Source organism: Petaurus breviceps, unplaced genomic scaffold (assembly GCF_028583685.1).
Source record: "Petaurus breviceps papuanus isolate PSGF00001 unplaced genomic scaffold, PetGlider_PUasm1.0 77, whole genome shotgun sequence".
Lineage (NCBI taxonomy): Eukaryota > Metazoa > Chordata > Mammalia > Diprotodontia > Petauridae > Petaurus > Petaurus breviceps.
The window spans coordinates 10,972,754-10,992,220 of record NW_027186492.1 but is presented as its reverse complement, the minus strand read 5'-3'; the positions used below and the strand labels follow the sequence as shown (position 1 = coordinate 10,992,220).

The window sequence follows — 19,467 nt, the reverse complement described above, 5'->3', positions numbered from 1 at the left end:
ACCTTTTCCATTTGGCCAATTTTACTTTTTAAGAAATTCTTCTCTTCAGTGAATTTTTTTCCATGTTGTCATTTGTATTTTTAAAAGAAGTATTCAATTTCTCTTCTACCTCTCTAATTTGGCTTTTAAAATCCTTCCTGAGCTCTTCCAAGAATACCTTTTGGGTTAAAGACTAGTTTATATTCCCTTTTGAGGTTTCTGATGTGGGTATAGTGTCAAAGCTGTCCTCTTCGGAATGTGTATTTTGATCTCCCCTGTCCCCATAGTAAAAATCTGTGGTCTTTGCTTTTCCAATTTGCTTTTTACCCATTGTGATTGACTTTTTCCTAGCTTTTAAAGTGGATCTCTGCTTCTGGGGCACAGAGCCCACATTCCTTGTGCTGGTGGCCAGTGACCTGGTTACTGATTTTGTGTGATGTGGACTTGATTCTTTCAGCTAGAAGTTATATAATGCTGCAGGTTACCTGGTGTTGAGCTTGAGCTGGCTAGTATGGGCTGAAGCCAAAGCTAGGTGAGATTTTTCTGCATTTCCCCATGGAAGCTCACAGTGTGAGGTGTGGGGGAGGTTTGGTCTGGCCACCAGAGGTCTCTTCTTCCCCTAGAGCTGTGCTAGAGCATGGGTAGATGACTATCTACACTATTTTCTGCCAATTCCATGGCTGTTCAAAGGTGCAGCTGGTGTACTGGTGTTGGTACTTGCCAACTCCACCCATGGGGCTCAAGATCTCCTGCTGGTCCACTGAGGTGGGGCTTGCTGGGATTCCTCCCATCCTGCACCAGTCCCTTCTACTACAGCAAGATGGACCTTTCCTGTTGATCTTCCTAACCTCCCAATTTAAGAGACTATTGTGACCTTTCTGCTGGTTCCATTATTTTAGGATTTTTCCTGGGTCAATATTCTCTGAGTTTTTCAAGGTCAACAAGGCAGGAATGAGAGCACGTATTTACTCTGTCGTCTTAATTTCTGGAAGTCCAAGTAGGTGACTTTCAAAGATTTAGTCTATGGACTGCTAATCCTAGGAGTAGCTTCTGCCACTGCTGCAGGTCCTGTGCTTCTTTCTCACCCAACTCCAACAGATCCCTGTCCTGCACTGAGAGGTTTGGGAATTGCCACTGCTGCAGGTGATCCAGTGCACCAGGGCCCACTCCCTCTCCCCTATGTTTGGGTCTGTGCTGCTACAACCTGAGCACTCTGCACTCCCCCAGCCTGCTACAATAGATCCTTCCTGTTGACTTTCCAAGTTGTCCTGGAGTGGAAATCTTCCAAACTCTCTCTCCTCATGGATTCTGCCACTCTAAAATTTGTTCAGATTCACTTTTTAGAGTATCTAAAGGAATATGTGTGTAGCGGCAAGCACCCCAAGTGTCCTCAGGGTTTGCTGCCAGCACAGGTTCTTGGATCTGCTTTGTTAAAGGAAAGCAACTCAAAATGGGTTAACAAGCTTACTTTAATCAGTCAGACATATATCGTTTACCTTGTCCAGGGGAAAAAAGGTCAGCACCCCGAACTTCAAAATATACAGGCAGAATTATCAAGACAGAAACAGATCAAGTAGACAGATTTCCAAACTGTCCAAGCATTACATCCATACCCAGTCAACATCTGGGTTTCCACATCTGGGTTTTTCAAAGCCGGGGGGACCCTGGACAATGGCTTCCCAGAATACAGATCAAATCACAGAACACTTCTCAAAGTCAGCCCCCAAAACAAAGCTACACATCAGGGCTTATATAGCCTTCTCCTGGCTCAGAGAATGTAACAACATTATTGACTCACTGGCCAATCAAGAAGTATCTACTGAAAAACAAGCCTCCCACCCCAGGCTTCAGGTGCATTTTAGCCTAGGGGCAGGGAAGATCTTCCAAATCTGCATTCCCATTACAATGTGGGAGAGCTCAGGTGAGTCCCTGCTTTCACTCTGTCTTCTTGGCTCTGTCCCCCCACTCAAGAGTTGTTTTAATTTGTATTTATCTAATTATTAGTAATCAGGAGTATTTTTTCTTATGATTTTGACCAAGGTGACTAATATCTATTATACTTCCTTTGATCCTCTTTCTGTCTTTTTTTGTCATAAACTTTTCTCTTATCCATAAATCTGACAGGTAAATTTTTATACTCCTCCAATTTGCTTATATTACCCTTTATGTCTAAATCAAATACCCATTTTGACCTTATTTTAGTATACAATGTCAGATGTTAGTCTATGTCTATTTTCTGTCAGATTGCTTTACAGTCTTCCCAGTAGTTTTTGTCAAATAGTTAGTTCTTGTCCTGAAATCTTATATCTTTGTTTTTATCAAATACTAGATTATTGTGGTTATTTATCTCTGTATATTGTGTACTTAATCTATCCCACTAATCAACTACTCTACTGCTCAGTCAGTGCCAGATTGTTTTGATGATTTCTGCTTTATAATATAGTTTGAAATCTGGTACTGCTAGGTTGCCTCCCTTTCCATTGTTTCTTATTGATTCCCTTGATGTTCTTGACCCTTTGTTTTTCCAGATCAATTTTGTTATCATTTTTTTCATGCTCTAGAAAATAATTCTTTGGTACTTTGATGGATATGGCACTGAATAAGTAAATTAATTTATTTAGAAATGTCATTTTTATTATATTGGCTTGGCCTATCCATGAGCAATTAATATCTTTCCAATTGTTTAGATCTTTGTGTGAAAAGTATTTTGTAATTCTGTTCATATAGTACCTGGGTGTATCTTGGCAGATAGTGTCCCAAGTATTTCATACTACCTGCATTTATTTTAAATGAAATTTCTGTATTCTTGCTGAGATTTGCTGGAAATATATAGAAATGTTGATGATTTATGTGTGTTTATTTTATATCCTGCAACTTTGTTAAAGTTGCTAGTTGTCTCAACTAGTTTTTTATTTGATTCAGTTGATTCTATAGGGCTCTCAAAATATACCATCATATCATCTGAAAAGAGTGCTGGTTTTGTTTCCTCATTGCAAATTTTTATTCTTCCAATTTTTTTTCTTTTTGGAGGGTGGAAGGCAGGGCAATTGGGGTTAAGTGACTTGCCCAACGTCATGTGACTGTGCCACCTAGCCACCCCCCTTTTAAAAAAATCTTATTTCTTTAGTTAGTATTTCTAGCACAATAACAAACAAAAATTATTATGATGGGCATCCTTGTTTTGCCCATGATCATATTGGGAAGTCTTCTATTTTATTCCCATTACAGATAATGCTTGCTCTTGGTTTTAGATAGATGCCACTCATCATTTTAAGATAAGTTCCACTGATTTCTATGTTTTCTAGTGTTTTAATAGGAATCTGTGTTGGATTTTGTTGAAAGCTTTTTCTGCATCTGTTGATATAATCATATGATTTTTGTTGTTTTTGTTATAGATATGCTCGATTATGCTGACGATTTTCCTGATACTGAACCAGCCCTGTGTTCCTGGTATCAGTCCCACTTGTTCATAGTGTATGTCCTCTGATATACTGCTATACTCTCCTTGATTGTATCTTACTTAAAAATTTTTGCATCAATATTAATTAGGGAAATTGATCTACAATTTCTTTCTCTGTTTTTGCTCTCCCTGGTTTAGGAAGCAAAACTATATTTGTGTTAATAGAAGGAATTTGTTAGGACTCAATCTTTGCCTATTTCTCAAATAGTTTATATAGTACTGGAATTAATTGTTTTGTAAATGTTTGGTAGAATTCACTTATAAATCCATCTGGTGCTGAAATTTTTTTTCTTTTAAATATATTTATTTAAAATTTATTTCTTTAAATATTTCCCAATTATATTATATTTATTATATTATATTTATTCACTTTAAAAGTTGAGTTCTAAATTCTCTCCCTCCCTCCTGCCCCTCATCCAATCCTTGAGAAGTCAAATATTATGATACTATTATACATGTGAAATCATGTAAAACATTTTCACATTAGCCATGCTGTAAAAGAAACACAACAAGAAAAAAAAACATGCTTAAATATGCATTCAGAGCTTTTCATTTCTCTCTCTAGAGGTGGACAGCATTTTTCATCTTGGGTTCTTTGGAATTGTTTTGTATCATTGCCTTGATCAGAGTAGCTAAGTCATTTACAGTTGATGATCATATAATATTGCTGTTACTGTATACAATGTCCTCCTGCTTCTGCTCACTTCACTTTTCATCAGTTTGTATAAGATTTCCAAAGTTTTTCTAAAAGCATACCCCTCATCATTTCTTGTAGCACAATGCTATTCCCTCATAATCATATATCATAACTTGTTCAGACATTCACTGATTGACAGGCATCCTGGAGATTTTTTCTTAGGTAGCTCATTTATGGCTTGTTCAATTTCTTTTTTCTAAGAGTATTTAAATGTTCTATTTCCTCTTCTATTCATCTAGGCAATTTATAGTTTTGTAAATATGCATCTATTTAACTTAGATTATCAGTTTTATTGGCATATAATTGGATCACTAATTCTTCACTTGACCCTAATTACCTCTGAAGTTAGAAAATCTCCTTTTCAAAGTGAAATTCCTTTAAAGAGTATTCTTTTCTCCTTGTAACTATTTCTTCACTTCCTATTCACTTTTCTAACCCTTGTAAAGTGACTTCTGACCACTTCACTCATAGGAATTTGCTCTCTCTAAGGTTACCAATGATCTCTAATTTCTGCTAACTCCAAAGGTCTTTTTTCTGTTCTCATTCTGCACAATTTATCTGCAGCTTTTAACATCAACTCTAGTCATCAACTTTTTTATCTTACATAATCTTCTAATTTCTTCCCTTTCATTCTCTTATTCTCATCCGCCTGTCTGACCATTTATTATCATTCTCCTTGATGAGATTATCAACTTCTTGATCTACTATGTGTAGATATTTCACAAAGTTCTCTTCTTTCTCTACATATTCTTTATGGGTAGTCACAACAGCTAGCTTGGGGTGGGGAACCTTTGGCCTCAAGGTCCTTGTTGCAGCCTTTTGACTGAGTCCCAGTTTTACAGAACAGATCCTTTTATTAGGGGGATTTGTTTTGTGAAGTTTGGATCTACTCAAAGGACTGCACTTGAGGACCTAGAGGTCCACATGTGGCCTCAAGGCCGAGGGTTCCCCACTCCTGAGCTAGATTAACTCCACATGGATGTCCCATAAATTAACACCCCAAAACCAAATACTTTATATTTTTCCTCCCTTCCCTCCCAAATTCCTTTCTTTTCCATTGAGAGTTTTTAATCACCTAAGTTTGCAACCTCAGAGTTATACCTGTCTCTTCATTCTCCATTACATCCTCACATACTTATTACTTTCCAAAGTTTTATTGATTTGGCCTCCATTACATCCCATTTCCTTATTTTTACTCAAACTACCTCTATCCTTGTCCAGGTCATCAACATTTCTCACCTAGATTATTGCAAGAGCCTTCCCTATCCTAGCTTATCTATCCTCCATATGGCTGCCAACTATTATTCCTAAGCATGATTTTGACTATGTAACTCCTCCACTCAAAAATATTCATTGGTTTCCAATTGTCTATGGGTTAAAGTACAAAATACTTAGTCTGACATGACCATTCACACTCTGGCTCCCAAGTATATTACCAGACTTATTTTATTCTATTTCCCTTCTTGTGCTATCTATTCGAGTCAAACTGGCTTACACTCTATTTTCTGAATATGATATTCCATCTCATGCTTCCATGTTTTTATACATTTTATTTCCCATATCTGAAATGCTCTTTTTCTTTCTTTTAACATTTCTCATTTTCTTCAAAGTATAGTTTTTATGCTATTTGCTAAGGAGGCATATCCTGATCCCCTTCTCCCCACAAACTGTTAATGATTTCTATGTTTTGAAATTATTTTGTGCATAATTTATATTTACTCATCTCTATATATCTATCTCCCTAGTAGAATGTAAGGTCCCTGAGGATAAGGACTGCTTCATTTTTTTCTTTTTATCCCCAGAGAATAAGACCTTGTAAATAGTTGCCTTCTTGTTGAATTGAAGTGAAAATAGGCTAGCCATGTTATATCAAGAAATTATTGTAATTTCTGTGTTTCAGGGATGACATCATTTAACTTATGGTATATTTGCATCAATATAATAATAAGTTATGATACAATGGAGTTCCATTATGTTGTTTAGCTGTATTTTGAATATATTTATACAAAGAATTTTCACACCTCTTCTTGAAGCTTCAAATTATAATGTGGAAAGATGTGGGTAAGTAAAATTTGTGACCTATATGCAAATTAATTAAAAGTCAAATAAAAATTATGTAATTACTAAAGTTATATGCCCAAACCATCCTCTCTTGATAAAGGATTGTACAAGGAAACAAATTACTCTACAGATGAGACAGTATTTTTGCTCAGAACTACAAAATAAAAGGTAAAACATCAGAAAATTCAAAAGATGTTTCTGTCATTGTTGAAATACTTATTGGTTACAACCTTTCCCTCATCAAAAGACTATATCCTATCCTGAAAGAGTCTGCTTTTCCTATGAGAACTGCCCTCCCCCAAAGGAAGCATTGCCTAGGGAGTAATCTTATTCTTCCTAAAAAATGATACTTTCCCCCTTCTACATTATTCTGCATTTGTCATGGAAATTATATATGAGAGCAAAAAGCAACATGTAAACTTAACATTTACATACTTTAGCTCCAAATTGCACTTTACTGAACCAAATATCCTGTTGTTATGGAATCTTTTAAAAGTTCATCTCTCCTCTTTATTAAAGAAAATGGAGCACTTACAATCACCATTCTATCAGTTAAACTCTTAGCGCTTCTTCCTTTTGACTTCAATGGTTTGCTATCGGAAATGAATCTCTATCTGCATCAATGGAAACTCACTTCTGAAACTGATAACATTAGCCCATTGACTTCAATGAAATACTATTGAAAATTAATCTTCATTCACTTCAATGGAGATTTATTTCTAATAACATTAGGCCATTGACTTCAATAGCAGGCTATTGAAACCATATCTCTAGATACTTCAATGGAAAATGCTTTTCTGGTCACATTAGTCCACTTTCTTTAGGAGAACATAACCAAGGACTATTCTGTAAGGTGCAGGAAAAAAAAAACATTTTTAAATGGAATTCATAAATGCATTTTATCATTTCAATTCTTATCCTTACTAAAGTCAGAAAATGTGGTAAGGTATAATTAGCCATGATGGTAATTAGGAATATTGGCAGCAGAGAAATTTCAAAGTGAAAATATCTTGCCTCAGTCTGCAAAAACAAGCAAAATGAGGTTGGCAAATCCCTGAAATTTGTGCAGTTGATTTAGATGCAATGGGTCCTAGTCTATTTTTATAGCTCGCTTTGTTTGGCTGTGAAAAAGACACAAATCATTTTGAGGGAAAAGGGAGTAATTTCTCACCCTAAATGACCAGGATTCAAATGGAGTTTTGTTAGGCTCCTAGCTATGTGCAAAGACACAATAATAATGTATCTTGGATACATATCTTGCTATGTTGCTCCCAGAAGCATGGACACTAAAAAGTTGTCTCCATAAATAAGGTAATTTGGATTCTTCCTTCATGAAATGTTCAGAACTGATGCCTGTTCATGTCTTACAGTTGTGACAAGCTTCTATTCAATGTCTTGGAAGTGAAATTTTTAAGCTGAACATTATAACAATAATTAGCTGGAAGGAAGTTGGTGTTCCTTTTGAGATAAACTTTTGATTGTCCATAATTATCGATAGAAAGTTAACTTTTGTTTTTCCTTTTCAATTGTTCTCTTCAGATTTGGTATGAGTCCTGAGCAGCTGTCCAGGGTACTTAGATAGTTATATACATTTATAATATCTACTTAAATCTGATCTATATTAAATAATCTTTAATTATGACTACGTGAAAAAAATTGTTGGATATGAAACATTCCTTTTACCCCCACCACAACAAAGGTTGACTGAATTGAGTTCAACAATTTTTATATTGAGGTTATTCAATTTGCCCCTGTATTAGACATAGCCGTAATTCAGACAGTTCATTTTTCAAATCTCAATTTTTCAATTTTAAGTTTATAATTTTTTTTCCTTTTTGGTTTGCATTTATTATTAGATTGTCAGCTATGATTTCAAGAAGGTGAAGCTATTTTCCATAGAGGTTGAATATTTTTTCATTTTTAACCAGTCTTATAAACCTGCTTTTTAAAAATAGATAAAATATGCAGAAAATCTTTGACTAAAAATTGATTGTCTAACCATATTAGAAGTGCAACACTCAGATCAAAGTATTATTATGTATCATCTTTTGCTTGCCATATAAAGATGATCTAAAGATGAATGGTTGAACCTAACTATTCACAGAGCATTTTGATTAGAATCATAGACTTTTGGAATTAGAAGAGATTTTAGAGTCTATCAACCACCTGCCTGGGTCTTTTTACACTATATTTTTAACGTGGCAATGCGAACTCTACGTAAATACTTCTTTTATGAGGAAGGCCCATTACCTCTCAAGAAAACATTAGATACCTTGAATTCTAGAGTAGGGGACTTCTGGTTTCACATCACATTTACCACTAAATCAGACAAAGTAAAAAAGTTTACTGACTTGCCGAGGTTCACACAGCTAATAAGAATCTGAGACTGGATTTGAACTCAGGTCTTCCTGACTCCAGTCCCAGCACACGATCTATTGTGCCACCTAGCTGCCCATTATTCATTTTACATATAAGATAATGAGACTTGGAAAAGTTATAGCATATTGTCCCAGGTTATTCTCTTTGTTAGCAGTAGAACAACTATTGGAATGCAGTTTTCCTAAATTCCAGTCCCGTTTCATAAGTATGTGTATATGTGGGAATAAAAGTGTTCAGTAAAAACAGAAATTGGGGAAGCGTTGGAAAGATAGAAAGTCTTTGTATTTATTTAGGATGTGGCTGTCTATGCAGTGTTATTACATTCTGTCTAAAAGTGAAAAGTTCATGTAAGGATCCAAATACAAATTGACTAGAAAATGAAAAGTTCAAAGCAAACATCCTATTATGTTGAAGACAAAAAGTTACTAAAATGTCATCACCTCTGATAAAACCTAATTATAAGAAAATAGTTCACTGACATGGGTATAGCCATATGTGCACCAAATTTACCCAGCATCCAAAGTAGCTTAAATAAAAGTTTTCCCTACACCATGACCCAGACAAACTGTCAATTGCAAAATTACTTAGTTTATCAGCTGATGCTCCTTTGGAGCAGTGACAGTTATAGGACATGCTATTGGTGGACTGCACTAAGGTTAAACAAAACTGGGTTTTCGTCCCCACCTTACCACTCATTAGTAGTGTGGTCTTGGAAAAGTCATTTCGCTTCTTAGACTCCCCATTTCCTCATCTGTAAAGTGGAGACTGTCATGCTTGCACTATGTATCTTACATGATTGTTGTGAGGATCACAGAGCACTGTGTATATTCAGCACTTTGAAGTATTATATAAATTTAAACCATGACTATACTTACAGCAATAACTGTTGAAATCACATTGGAATAAAGGATTTGGTACCTTCTTAATATCAGGTTTAATGGTAGAGTTTAAAAAAAAACCCTCATAAAAATCTATGTGCTATAAGAGGAGGCATAATCATAGCTAACAGTAAACAAAAGGCATGGATTCTTTGTATAAAGACAAATGTTTTTTAGGTGATGATTTAGTTATTTCCATTTTAGTTTAAGCTGCAAATAAACATAAGTTTTAGCTAGATTTCTTAGCTTTGTGTTAGACTTGGGGAAAAAAGCCACAATACATGGGTAAGTATTTTAGCTAGAAAAAGATAAAGATGGAAGTAAATGTAATTCTGAAAATCCTCCACCCCTTACCATTAAAAAAAAACTGCTCTTCCTCTAGTGTCCACTGCTGAGTTGAAAAATAGCTAAAGGATTTTCTTCTTTTCTAACTAAATCTCTTTCTTTTCCTTGCTATGCATTTATAAAGTCCTATGGGGATTTGTTTAGCATAATACTTGAGATATTTCAGTATATGATATGTAGGTAGTATCAATATAAAAAGATCTCTCAATACTCTTTACATACACACTCACAAACACATACATATAAGTTATGAGAGTACAAACATATGTGTTTTGTGTACAGAATGATTTTTGAAGATTGTTTTGTCTCATTTAGAGATATTTCATCTAAAACTTCATGTGCTACTTTTTTTTGTTTCCCATTTGCCATTTTTGCTTTCCTGATATCAAGATATTTTTTATGAGGAAAGAATGCATACTGGCATTAGTAGCAAATACAACAGCTAGTGTTCAGCATTTTTCTTAAAAAAGACAACAAAGAGGGTAGGATATAAAATTGCATAAATTGGGTATTTAACACCTTTAAGTAATGGAATATTCCACTTCACTAATAGGGAGTGGCCTAATTTTTAGTTGACAACTTTTTCCTGACTATGATGCTATCACAAGCCTCACTTGACTAAAAAAAAACATGTTACAAATTCCTTTACAGAGGATAAAAAATTTTGTTTAATTTTTCTCATTATTGTATTATCAGTATCTTTTAAAAATCCAACAGTTTGGAGATAAAAGGCATTTTACTGTGATTCATTATATATCCTATTTCCATTTGATTTCCTCTTTGTTTTGTTCTAGCTTATCCTTTTCTATATACAGTATTTTACTTTCTCCTAAATGATATCTGACTAAAGTGAAGCAAAAATTAGATGATACAATGAAGCTTTGTAGCATCCTCTCTAGTACCTGTCACAGGCTCCTTCCCACAGCAGATAATGAAAATTCAAAGTCAAACCATTTAACTTTAAGTAAATGGAAATGAATTTCTAGGGAAGAGATATTTTTCCTCTATGAGAAAAAGGTGCCATTGAGCATTGACAACAAGGATGAAGATGTAAATATGTAATTGTGATAAGTGTGTGTATGTCATCAGCATCTCCTCAATGTTGTTGCACTATAAAGGCACCATATGCTCATTTCTAATTTTTGTTTTCATCATTAAAAATAGGAATGTATTCAGTTTCATGTTTCAATAGCACTGATAAACTGGGGCATTGAGTACTTTAATCAATATAAAAACAACTTTAGGAATATATTTTGATACTACCTGGCAACCTGACAAAAATTTTAGCTGAACAACCAGAGAGAAGATATGTTTGTGACTAATGAAGAAATTCTAAACTAAAATTTTTCCTGAGCTGTCTAATGAAGATCAAGGTACATATGAGTGAGAACTTTGTGCTTGGCATTGAGGAAGGATTTTTTTCTAGGGTGGAAATCATATATAAAAATTCTACATTTGGCAGCAAAAATTTGACACGGGCTCATTAGGCACATTACTGAGCAAGTCCGCTATGCTTAATCTATAAACCCTTTTTAGATTATGAAGTGTCTTTAGGGCAAGAACTATGTTAAATATATGTATATATATGTATGTATGTATATAGAGAGTTCATAGAAACTTTGAAAAATGATTTCCATTTATATAGCACTTTAAAGTTCACATTGTCATTTCTTCACAACAAGATAAGGAAACAGACTCAGAAATATCAGTTGCTTTGTGTGTGGTCATATAACTAATAAATGTCAACCTTGGGACTCAAAGTCAGGTCCTCTGACTCCAAATCCAATGTTCAATTGTGCTCATTCATTTTCTCTTTATTCTGAATCTGTAACTTCATTTGGCATAGGGAACTCCCCACAGAGATGCAGATCTTCATCTCGTTTCTAATTTCTCATCTTAAAGGATTAGCTGAGAGTTTAAGTGACTTTCCCAAAGTCATACAGCTAATGATGTGTCAGAAGCACTTGAACCCAAGTACTTCTGACTCGAAGACAGTACTACTACCCTGCCTCTCATTCACGAACTATTATTCTCATAATCAAAAATATATTTGGCATTGCTTTATTCAGACTACATTTGCATGTCTCTAACAATATAGCTTCCCTTATTTGTGCTTGGAGAATGTTCATAAACTGACAGTAATTTATGACTTTGCCTTCTCTTTTTGCCAAGACAATTTTTGCTTGCCTAACTTCAAAGACAGGAGGGAGAAGAAAATGTATTTTTAGAAAAACTATTCATTGTGAAATAGTAGATAGTCCAGAAGATTCAGGAAGATGTGGTTTCAAGTCCTGCCTTTGAAAACTACCAGCTGTGCAAAGTGGGCAAGTTGATTAACCTCTTACTTCCCAGTAATAAGTTACAAGTTGGTTTTACATCATCAGGGCTTGTAGAGGAAGTTTCTTACATGAAAGAAGCAACAGGTCTGAACAAATGTATGTCTACATTGTTAATATATCTATCCTTCCTTAGCATGATACAGAAGAAAGAACTGTATACGGGAAGTCAGAAAACCTGAATAGTACCAGTTCTAACCATAAGTAGCTTTGTGACCTTGAGGAAGTCTCCTAATCTATCTGGGTCTTAATTTTATCATCTGTAAAATGAATATATTGAGTTAGTTGACCTGAAAAATCCCTTCCCACAGTAAGATCCCATGTCCTTAATGCTTACAAATTGCTTTTATATAGTAGCAGATATAGAATGTCTACCCTTTTTATTTGTAGTATTGTGATTTAAACAGAAAAGGTAGCAATTCATAATGTTTTTCTTTACACTGTGCTGAACTGATTTACAGTGAGACTCAAGAACTTCCGTTTTCTTGACCAAATGAAGGTTTTTCTTTTTGGCTCACTTGGCACATCATACTGCCTGTGGAACAAAATGATACTGCTTGGAATCTTCCATTCCATTACAGGACTAAAACACAGATGGAGAGACTAGGCCTCTTGTGTAAAAGTCCACTAATTAGTCACTTCAGACATGGGTTGTTAGGCACATAACCTTTGGATAGTGGACCAATGATTCAGACAAATGTCATAAAAAAAAACCCACAACCCCCAAATACAGTTAATTTTAGACTTATTTCAGGTCCTTTACTGTGATGATTCAGTCTACACTCAGTGCTGCCAAAAATTGACCAAGGTATTCAGAAAAGAGGGACCCTCCCCCCAAACCCTAAACATCCCGGATTTTTCCAGATTCCCTAAGCTACAATGAACCTGGTCAAAGGGCTACCTTTTAATTTACCAAGTAAATGACAAGTAGTCAAAGGGTCTATCAGAGCCTTGCCCATACATTACAAGAAAGAGATTTAGGGAAAGGGGAGAAAGGGGACCTGAACCTCTACTATACCTTTCCTTAAGCCATGCTCATTTTAATGGGAGTTTGAATGAAAAGCTATGCCTGTAAGAATATCCTTTCAAAAACAGCTCTTTAGCCTGTATCTAGCCTGAAAGACTCCATATTTTGGTACTTAAACAATTGGCATCCCCAAAGTATAAACAAGGTTGGATAATGAATATCAGTGGACTAGAAAATTAATCCTCCTTGTGTGGAAGGAGAGAGCCATAATTCACTTAGGCACCTCAGCTCTTAGGTTATAAGATCTTCAGCTAACTCGTGGGATCCATTCCATACCCCACAGATGCTCATTATGGATTCTTTTTATGTGCAACATGTGGGGACTAACCAGTTTCATATCTCCTGGTATTATCTGCCGTCCAAAGCATTTTGTTTGAGAATAAAATGGAAACGCAGCTGCACTCTTGGCGAGAGCCAGCGTGGGGGCTCTCTTCGGCGGGGGGGAGTTGGGGGGGGGCCCTTGGGTTAGTGGGTGGGGAGATCCTTCTCTAGCCCCTCTGGGGCCTGCATAGGTTTGGAGATCCGAGAAACTAACCAGGACGGAATTGGGCGCAAACGTGTAAAAGAATGCTCCATTGTGCACTTCTCATTTTCCTCATAGCCACAGAGGGAAAGAAGGAGATCCTCTAGCCCGGTTCCTGGGTGAGGGGGGCAGGTGTCTGGATTCGGAATCTCTTCCAAATGGTCCGGCTAGAGTAGGCTCCCCCTTGCTCTCAGCCCTTAAGACGTCTTTCTGTCCAATTGGTCCCTTCCTCCCATTGACTGCTCCTCCTTCCTGCCCCCCCCCCCCCCCCCCCCCCCCCCCCCTCCCACTCCTTACCCCCTACCCCGGTCAACTCAAAGGGTTAAGCAGGTGCAGTAGAGTTCCAGCCTCTATTGGTATTCCGCGATTGGTTGAGCTGCCGGGGCACTCGAGTCTCGGTCACCGCGCTCCGCCGAGCCTAAGTTGTGGCTCACGCGTCGGACGCAAATGCCACTTCGCCACATCGCCTCCCCCAACGCACCCTCTTCACTCCACACCATACTCCTTTCCTCTGGTCCGCCGTATGAAGGAGGAAGAAGAGAGAAACAATATCTGCAGCAGAAAAACTACGGGCGGGGGGCGGCGGGTGCGCAATGAGGCTCCTTCTGGCCGGACGGTTGCAAATATAGTCTCACATTGCACCATAGTCGACCCTTTAGCCCCGAGAACCAGCCTTCTTCCAGTAATCACCTCCCACCCTTCTACTCCTCAGTTGCCGGTTCAAGAGACAAACCGCTAGCGTGCCGGAAGAGAGAGAGAGAGAGGAAGTCTGGCGATAGGGGGTCTGGTTGGGGTGTGGGCAGAGAAGTCAAACCCCCTACCACCCACTTGCAATGTAACAGACTCAAACTCTTTCCACTCCCCATCCCCCCTTCTCTCTCAAGAAGTATTTCTGTGTCATTCTACAACTGCTTCTTTTCCCCCTTAAGCTCTAGCCACCCCACCATCCCTAAACCAGATGTGGACAAGAACCACGGAAAAACCCAGATTTATGCACGTGCTATTGTCCTCTTGTTTCTTGGGTGGTTATACATGTGTAGAGTTCAGTTGAGTTATGACTGTGAATACCCTATTTAATCAGTTAGAAATGGATGTATGTTGTAGGATGTAGTTGGGGTGAAGAAAAGAGGCATTGGGTACATGTAGCCCCCCATTCCTATACATGCAAGCTACGCACCTCACAAGTTTGACTAGCAGTAACATTGCTGCACACTAGGAGGGGAGAAGAGCCAGTTCTTATAGTGGGAACAAACTCTACCAGTGCACAAAAGCGGCTCCTTTTAAAATTTCCCCTTTTGCAAACCAGTAAGTTATTGAAAAGAACTTGAGCTACGCAGACCTTCTTATTTCCACTGCCTCTTCTTGTGACGGAAAGGGGACGAAGAACAGGACCCGGGGGACCGAGAGGGTGGGTTTTATGCACACAGACTGTAATCCAGGTTGTCTTCTTCGGCGACAACGTTTTTAGATTACTGTTATTTCTGTGGAGAGAGGAGGAGAAAGACCTTCCTAAGACTTGCACTTTTGGTAGAAAGCGCGCGTGTGTTTGTGTGTGAGGGAAAAGAGGGGGGCGGGAAAGAAAAGGCAACCTCGTTGCCCATCATTCCCTTGCACCGTCCAAGTCATTGCAAACCCTCTCTGTACATCCTTCCCACCACCACCACCTACCCCGCCCCCCCCCTCCCCCCCCCCCTCCTCAACGCGGGGATGTGGTTAGAGCCATTGCAGCTTCTGGTAGCAATACCACTAGAAAGGGGGGGGGGGAAGAACCAACCTTCCCCCTTTTCCCTCCTCCCCCCACCCCGCAAAAAAAAACAACAAAAAAACAACACCCTGACACGTTTCCCTGTTTGCAAGTCTCCAGGATCCCCTCCCGCCCCCCCCCCCCCATTCCTAACCTCCTTCTCCCAGCACCCTCCACCCTACTAGCTCAGATCAAAGCGTCCCTCTCCCTCTAGTCGCTCACAGTGGCCGCCGCTCACTAATGGGATTGCAGGCTGGTGCCTGGCTCCGCTGCTGCTGCTGCCGCTGCTGCTGCCGCCGCCGCCGCCGGAGGGAGAGTCGCTGTCAGCTTTCGCCTAGACTCGCCGCGCCCGGGTGCTGAAGCCGCTGGGATGATCAGAATCTTCCCGGATTTCAGCGTGCAGGTGACGGCCGCAGCAGCCGGTGGGGCAGCTGCTGGGGTGCCGGCCGGGGCAGGCATGGGAAGAGCTACCACCGCAGCCAACGGCAACCCGCAAAACGTCCAGGGCATCACTTCCTACCAACAGCGGTGAGTAGTCAGGACAAGAGGGATGGAATTTTATTTTTTCAAGGTTGGGGAGTGGGAGGGTGGGCGACGATTCTAATATTCACTTGCTTCTATTTTGTTTGCTTTAACATAAATGCATATCTATATACCTCAACGAGCTCCTCGCTATATATACATATTTCTTAATATAAGAAAACGGGTGTGTGTGTGTGGGGGGGGGGTAGAATTCATATTAAAAAGCACTCTAGTGCATCGTAGAAGTAAAATGGTCCACATATAAATACTCTTTTACCACCAGACCGCTTAGTCCTCTTTTTCCTCTCCAAAGTAGTCGACTCTCAGTTAAGTGCTAGATCTGGTTCCAGGTGCTTGGCAAAGTTTGGGATCCTATTCCCTTCCAGCGGAATTTCTCAATGTCAGTGCCTGGGACAGATCCCGCTCTAAGTGGCAGTCAGGGGTATAATTGATCACGGTAGACTGATTGATAATTTGTTTTCAAACAGAATAGGAACGATTTTCACGTGTAGCTGCCGACTTGCGATTCTACATAATAGTGTTATCATGTCACCTGTTACTACGGGGAAATACAGCATGAAATCCGAGTCTACTCTGCACTGTGAAGTATTCATCTTAAACGCATTATAATGCAAATGTGTAAGATGCAGAGACAGGGAGTTAGGAAGCAAATCTTCCCAAGTTAGAATAAGTACTAAGTGAAAACGCAGTTCAAAGTCATTCTTAGTTTGATTTTGCCTTAAACCGTTATAGATTTCTGCCACAAACGTCTCAAAAATCATTTAGCATTCAGTTTACCTTAGAAAGAAAGAAAAAAGAAACCCATCAACTGGCCCAGAACATTAAAGTTTTCCTTAAAGAGAATTTAGGTGGTCCAAGGCTTTAACGAAACTGTTTTCCACAAAAGTGCAGCTGAGAAAACTAATAATCTAGAATGAGATTTAAACATTCCATGGGGGTGGGAGACTGCTGTTTTGTGCCCTTGAGATGAAAGAAGGGGGGGGAAAGTTAAGCTAAATATTTGTATTCCCACAATTGCATAGATATTGGACAAAAAAATCCAATGGCATGTAACTTTAAATGCATACATACCACATAAGTCAAAAAACAGCTCCTCTTTTTTTTTCCAAACATTATACTTTAAACTTCATTAGCTTGGAAACTTTAGTTGAATCAACAGAATATGAACCAAAGAGGTAAAGATATTCTATCATTCTCTTTTATTTTCTATTTCCTACCCTAGAGCAGTGAATGGACTAAATCAGGCTTGGGTGTAAGGGGTAATTGAGTATTTTCCAAGTTGATGTCCACTGTATCAAGTATCCTGCAGAAGACTTTTGTATATACTTTTCTTATTGCAAAATAAGTTCAAAAAGACATTCTTGGAAATAAATCAAAAGGATGCTTGGGTACTTTTCCTAACCAAGGGGACTTTGGATTCAATTTTTTTCAGTCTTGTTTCACTCCAGCGAACACCCGAACATTGATACAAAAGATCTGGGAACCTTTCAAATATAAAGGGCCAGAAAAGAGTTGGGTTAGTGCTTTTCCTTTTCATGGTCCCTGTATGATTTTTTTTTTGTCACATATAAAACATTTAAATGACAATAGGAACTGGCGGTCACTTTAACTAGGAAGTACAGGCAACAGTCACAATAGTTTGGTTTGTGAAGTGGGGAAGTCAAGGGTCAGAAATGTCATTTTGGCTTTTAGACAAATGAAAAGAGACTCTGGAGAGCTTAAGCTAGCCAGTAACGTATCTACTGGGCAGCAAGTGCATTTGCAGTGCTTTGGTTTGATTTAAATAGTTTGGTGTTATTATTTGCTTTCAAAATCACTACAGAAATATAATCATTCAAGAACAAAATTTTGGGTTAAGTTATGAACCTAGCTAGTGCCCCTGCACCTGTTGAGGTGTATTAAAGTTGTTGATTAGACCCCTGGAAAAGACTACATTTTACATGCTTAAAATTGTGACTTAAGACAAATGGTCCATCAAGTTCCTGAATCCCATTTACATTTTACAGATTAATGTTTTGTCACACTCACACACACAAAACCTAAATATCCCTTCTGCTCAGAATATACTTAACTTTTAACTATTGTCCTTTTGGGAGGGACATCACATTATTACTGGGGAACACCACCATATCTTTGAAATCTGTAGCTGCCTTGGTTACCTTCTTTCTATTTCTGGCCAAGCAGGGATGACACCTGTTACTTTTCATAGTTTTATTTAATTCAAGGAAGGGAATGACAGTTCCTGTGAAACAAATAGATTAGATTATATAATGTGCTTTTTCATGTAAAGGGGGAAAACATATCTTCTGTCCTCTGTTACTTCATCTGGAATGCAAACAAGCAAAGGGTCAAGCTATAGAATCCAGAGAAATGCAAAAGTCTGTCCTACTTTATAAGCAGGGGTCTCACAGGATCAATTTTTATATTAGTTTTTTGGTGTGTGGAGGGAGTTTATGTGTACACAAATTCATGGTGATATTTTATTTAAATAAAAGATTTGAGTATTGAGAGAACAATTTTGGAAAGGGGAAGGAGGAGGAAACTTTCTTACAGGGGCTTGCAGAGCCCAGATGAAAATTCAACTCAGCAGAAGCCTCTCCCTGCATTGTCATCTTTGGTGAGAAAAGCCTCTTTTGTAGGGCTAATGTACCATTGGCTCCTACTGCCAAACTTGCTAATTGCCATTTTTTTTTTTTTTTTACCTCCCTTCTGGCCCATTAACTCTAGTGTTCTGCCAACCTCATAGTCTCTTTTCTTTCATTTTCAAAGTTACTCTCCATTCCATCCTACCTGTAGATTTTCCCCCTGAAGAAAACCTTGCAAGTTTGGGGTCTTTGGTCTGAAATACCCCCAAAATAAAAAAAAAAAACCTAGTGAAATCTCTCACTTCAAAAGGTCAAGAGTATAAATGACTCCTTAGATTTAAAATAAATTTTAAAAAAGCTTAGTAAAGGGAAGATCATTTCAGATGTTTCTTTTCCCTCCCTCTCAGTCCTCTCTCCTTAAAGGGCGAGCGTTACTCGAACCTCATTTTGTATGTATGGTGTCATATGACAGCTGCACCCTCTGTGCAACAAGCTGCGTATATAGTGTCCCAATTCCTTCTTTTCCCCCAGTCCACAGAGGTGTTTGCATCTGAGGTAACTCAAATGTACTCTCAACTTCACAAACACAAACTTGCCCTTCCACGATAAGTGCGTATGTATACAATAACAGAGGAACACATGGGCTCTGGGACATGCCATTCATTTATTCTGACGGAGCACGTTCTTGCAAAGTGTATCTACACTGTGTGTATAAAATTATCTGAACATAGACCGGACATAAGTGATTTTCTCCAAGTCTTTGCTTAGATAAATGCAACCATACATTATTTTCTCTCCCTTCGAATGCGCACTTGGAGCATGTGTCTCCTATCTCCTTTCTTTCTCTGTTGTTGCCTATGAGTCTCTCTTTCTCTCTCTCTTTTTCCCCCCTCCCCTGGATCTGACACTC

General features: G+C 38.2%; 1 protein-coding gene across 3 annotated transcripts in view; it reads left to right on the top strand.

The window, feature by feature from the left end:
* Positions 1-15,581: 15,581 nt before the first annotated feature.
* The window catches only part of NPAS3 (neuronal PAS domain protein 3), a 1,174,175-nt gene continuing 1,170,289 nt past the window's right edge, over positions 15,582-19,467 (top strand). For 2 of the 3 annotated variants that reach the window (XM_069105971.1, XM_069105969.1), the window contains exon 1: positions 15,582-15,957. In XM_069105971.1, the coding sequence (XP_068962072.1) occupies positions 15,800-15,957 (158 nt within the window). In that variant the 5' untranslated portion in view covers positions 15,582-15,799. The remainder of the gene's footprint in view (positions 15,958-19,467) is intronic. The other variant, XM_069105968.1, reaches the window with a different exon arrangement.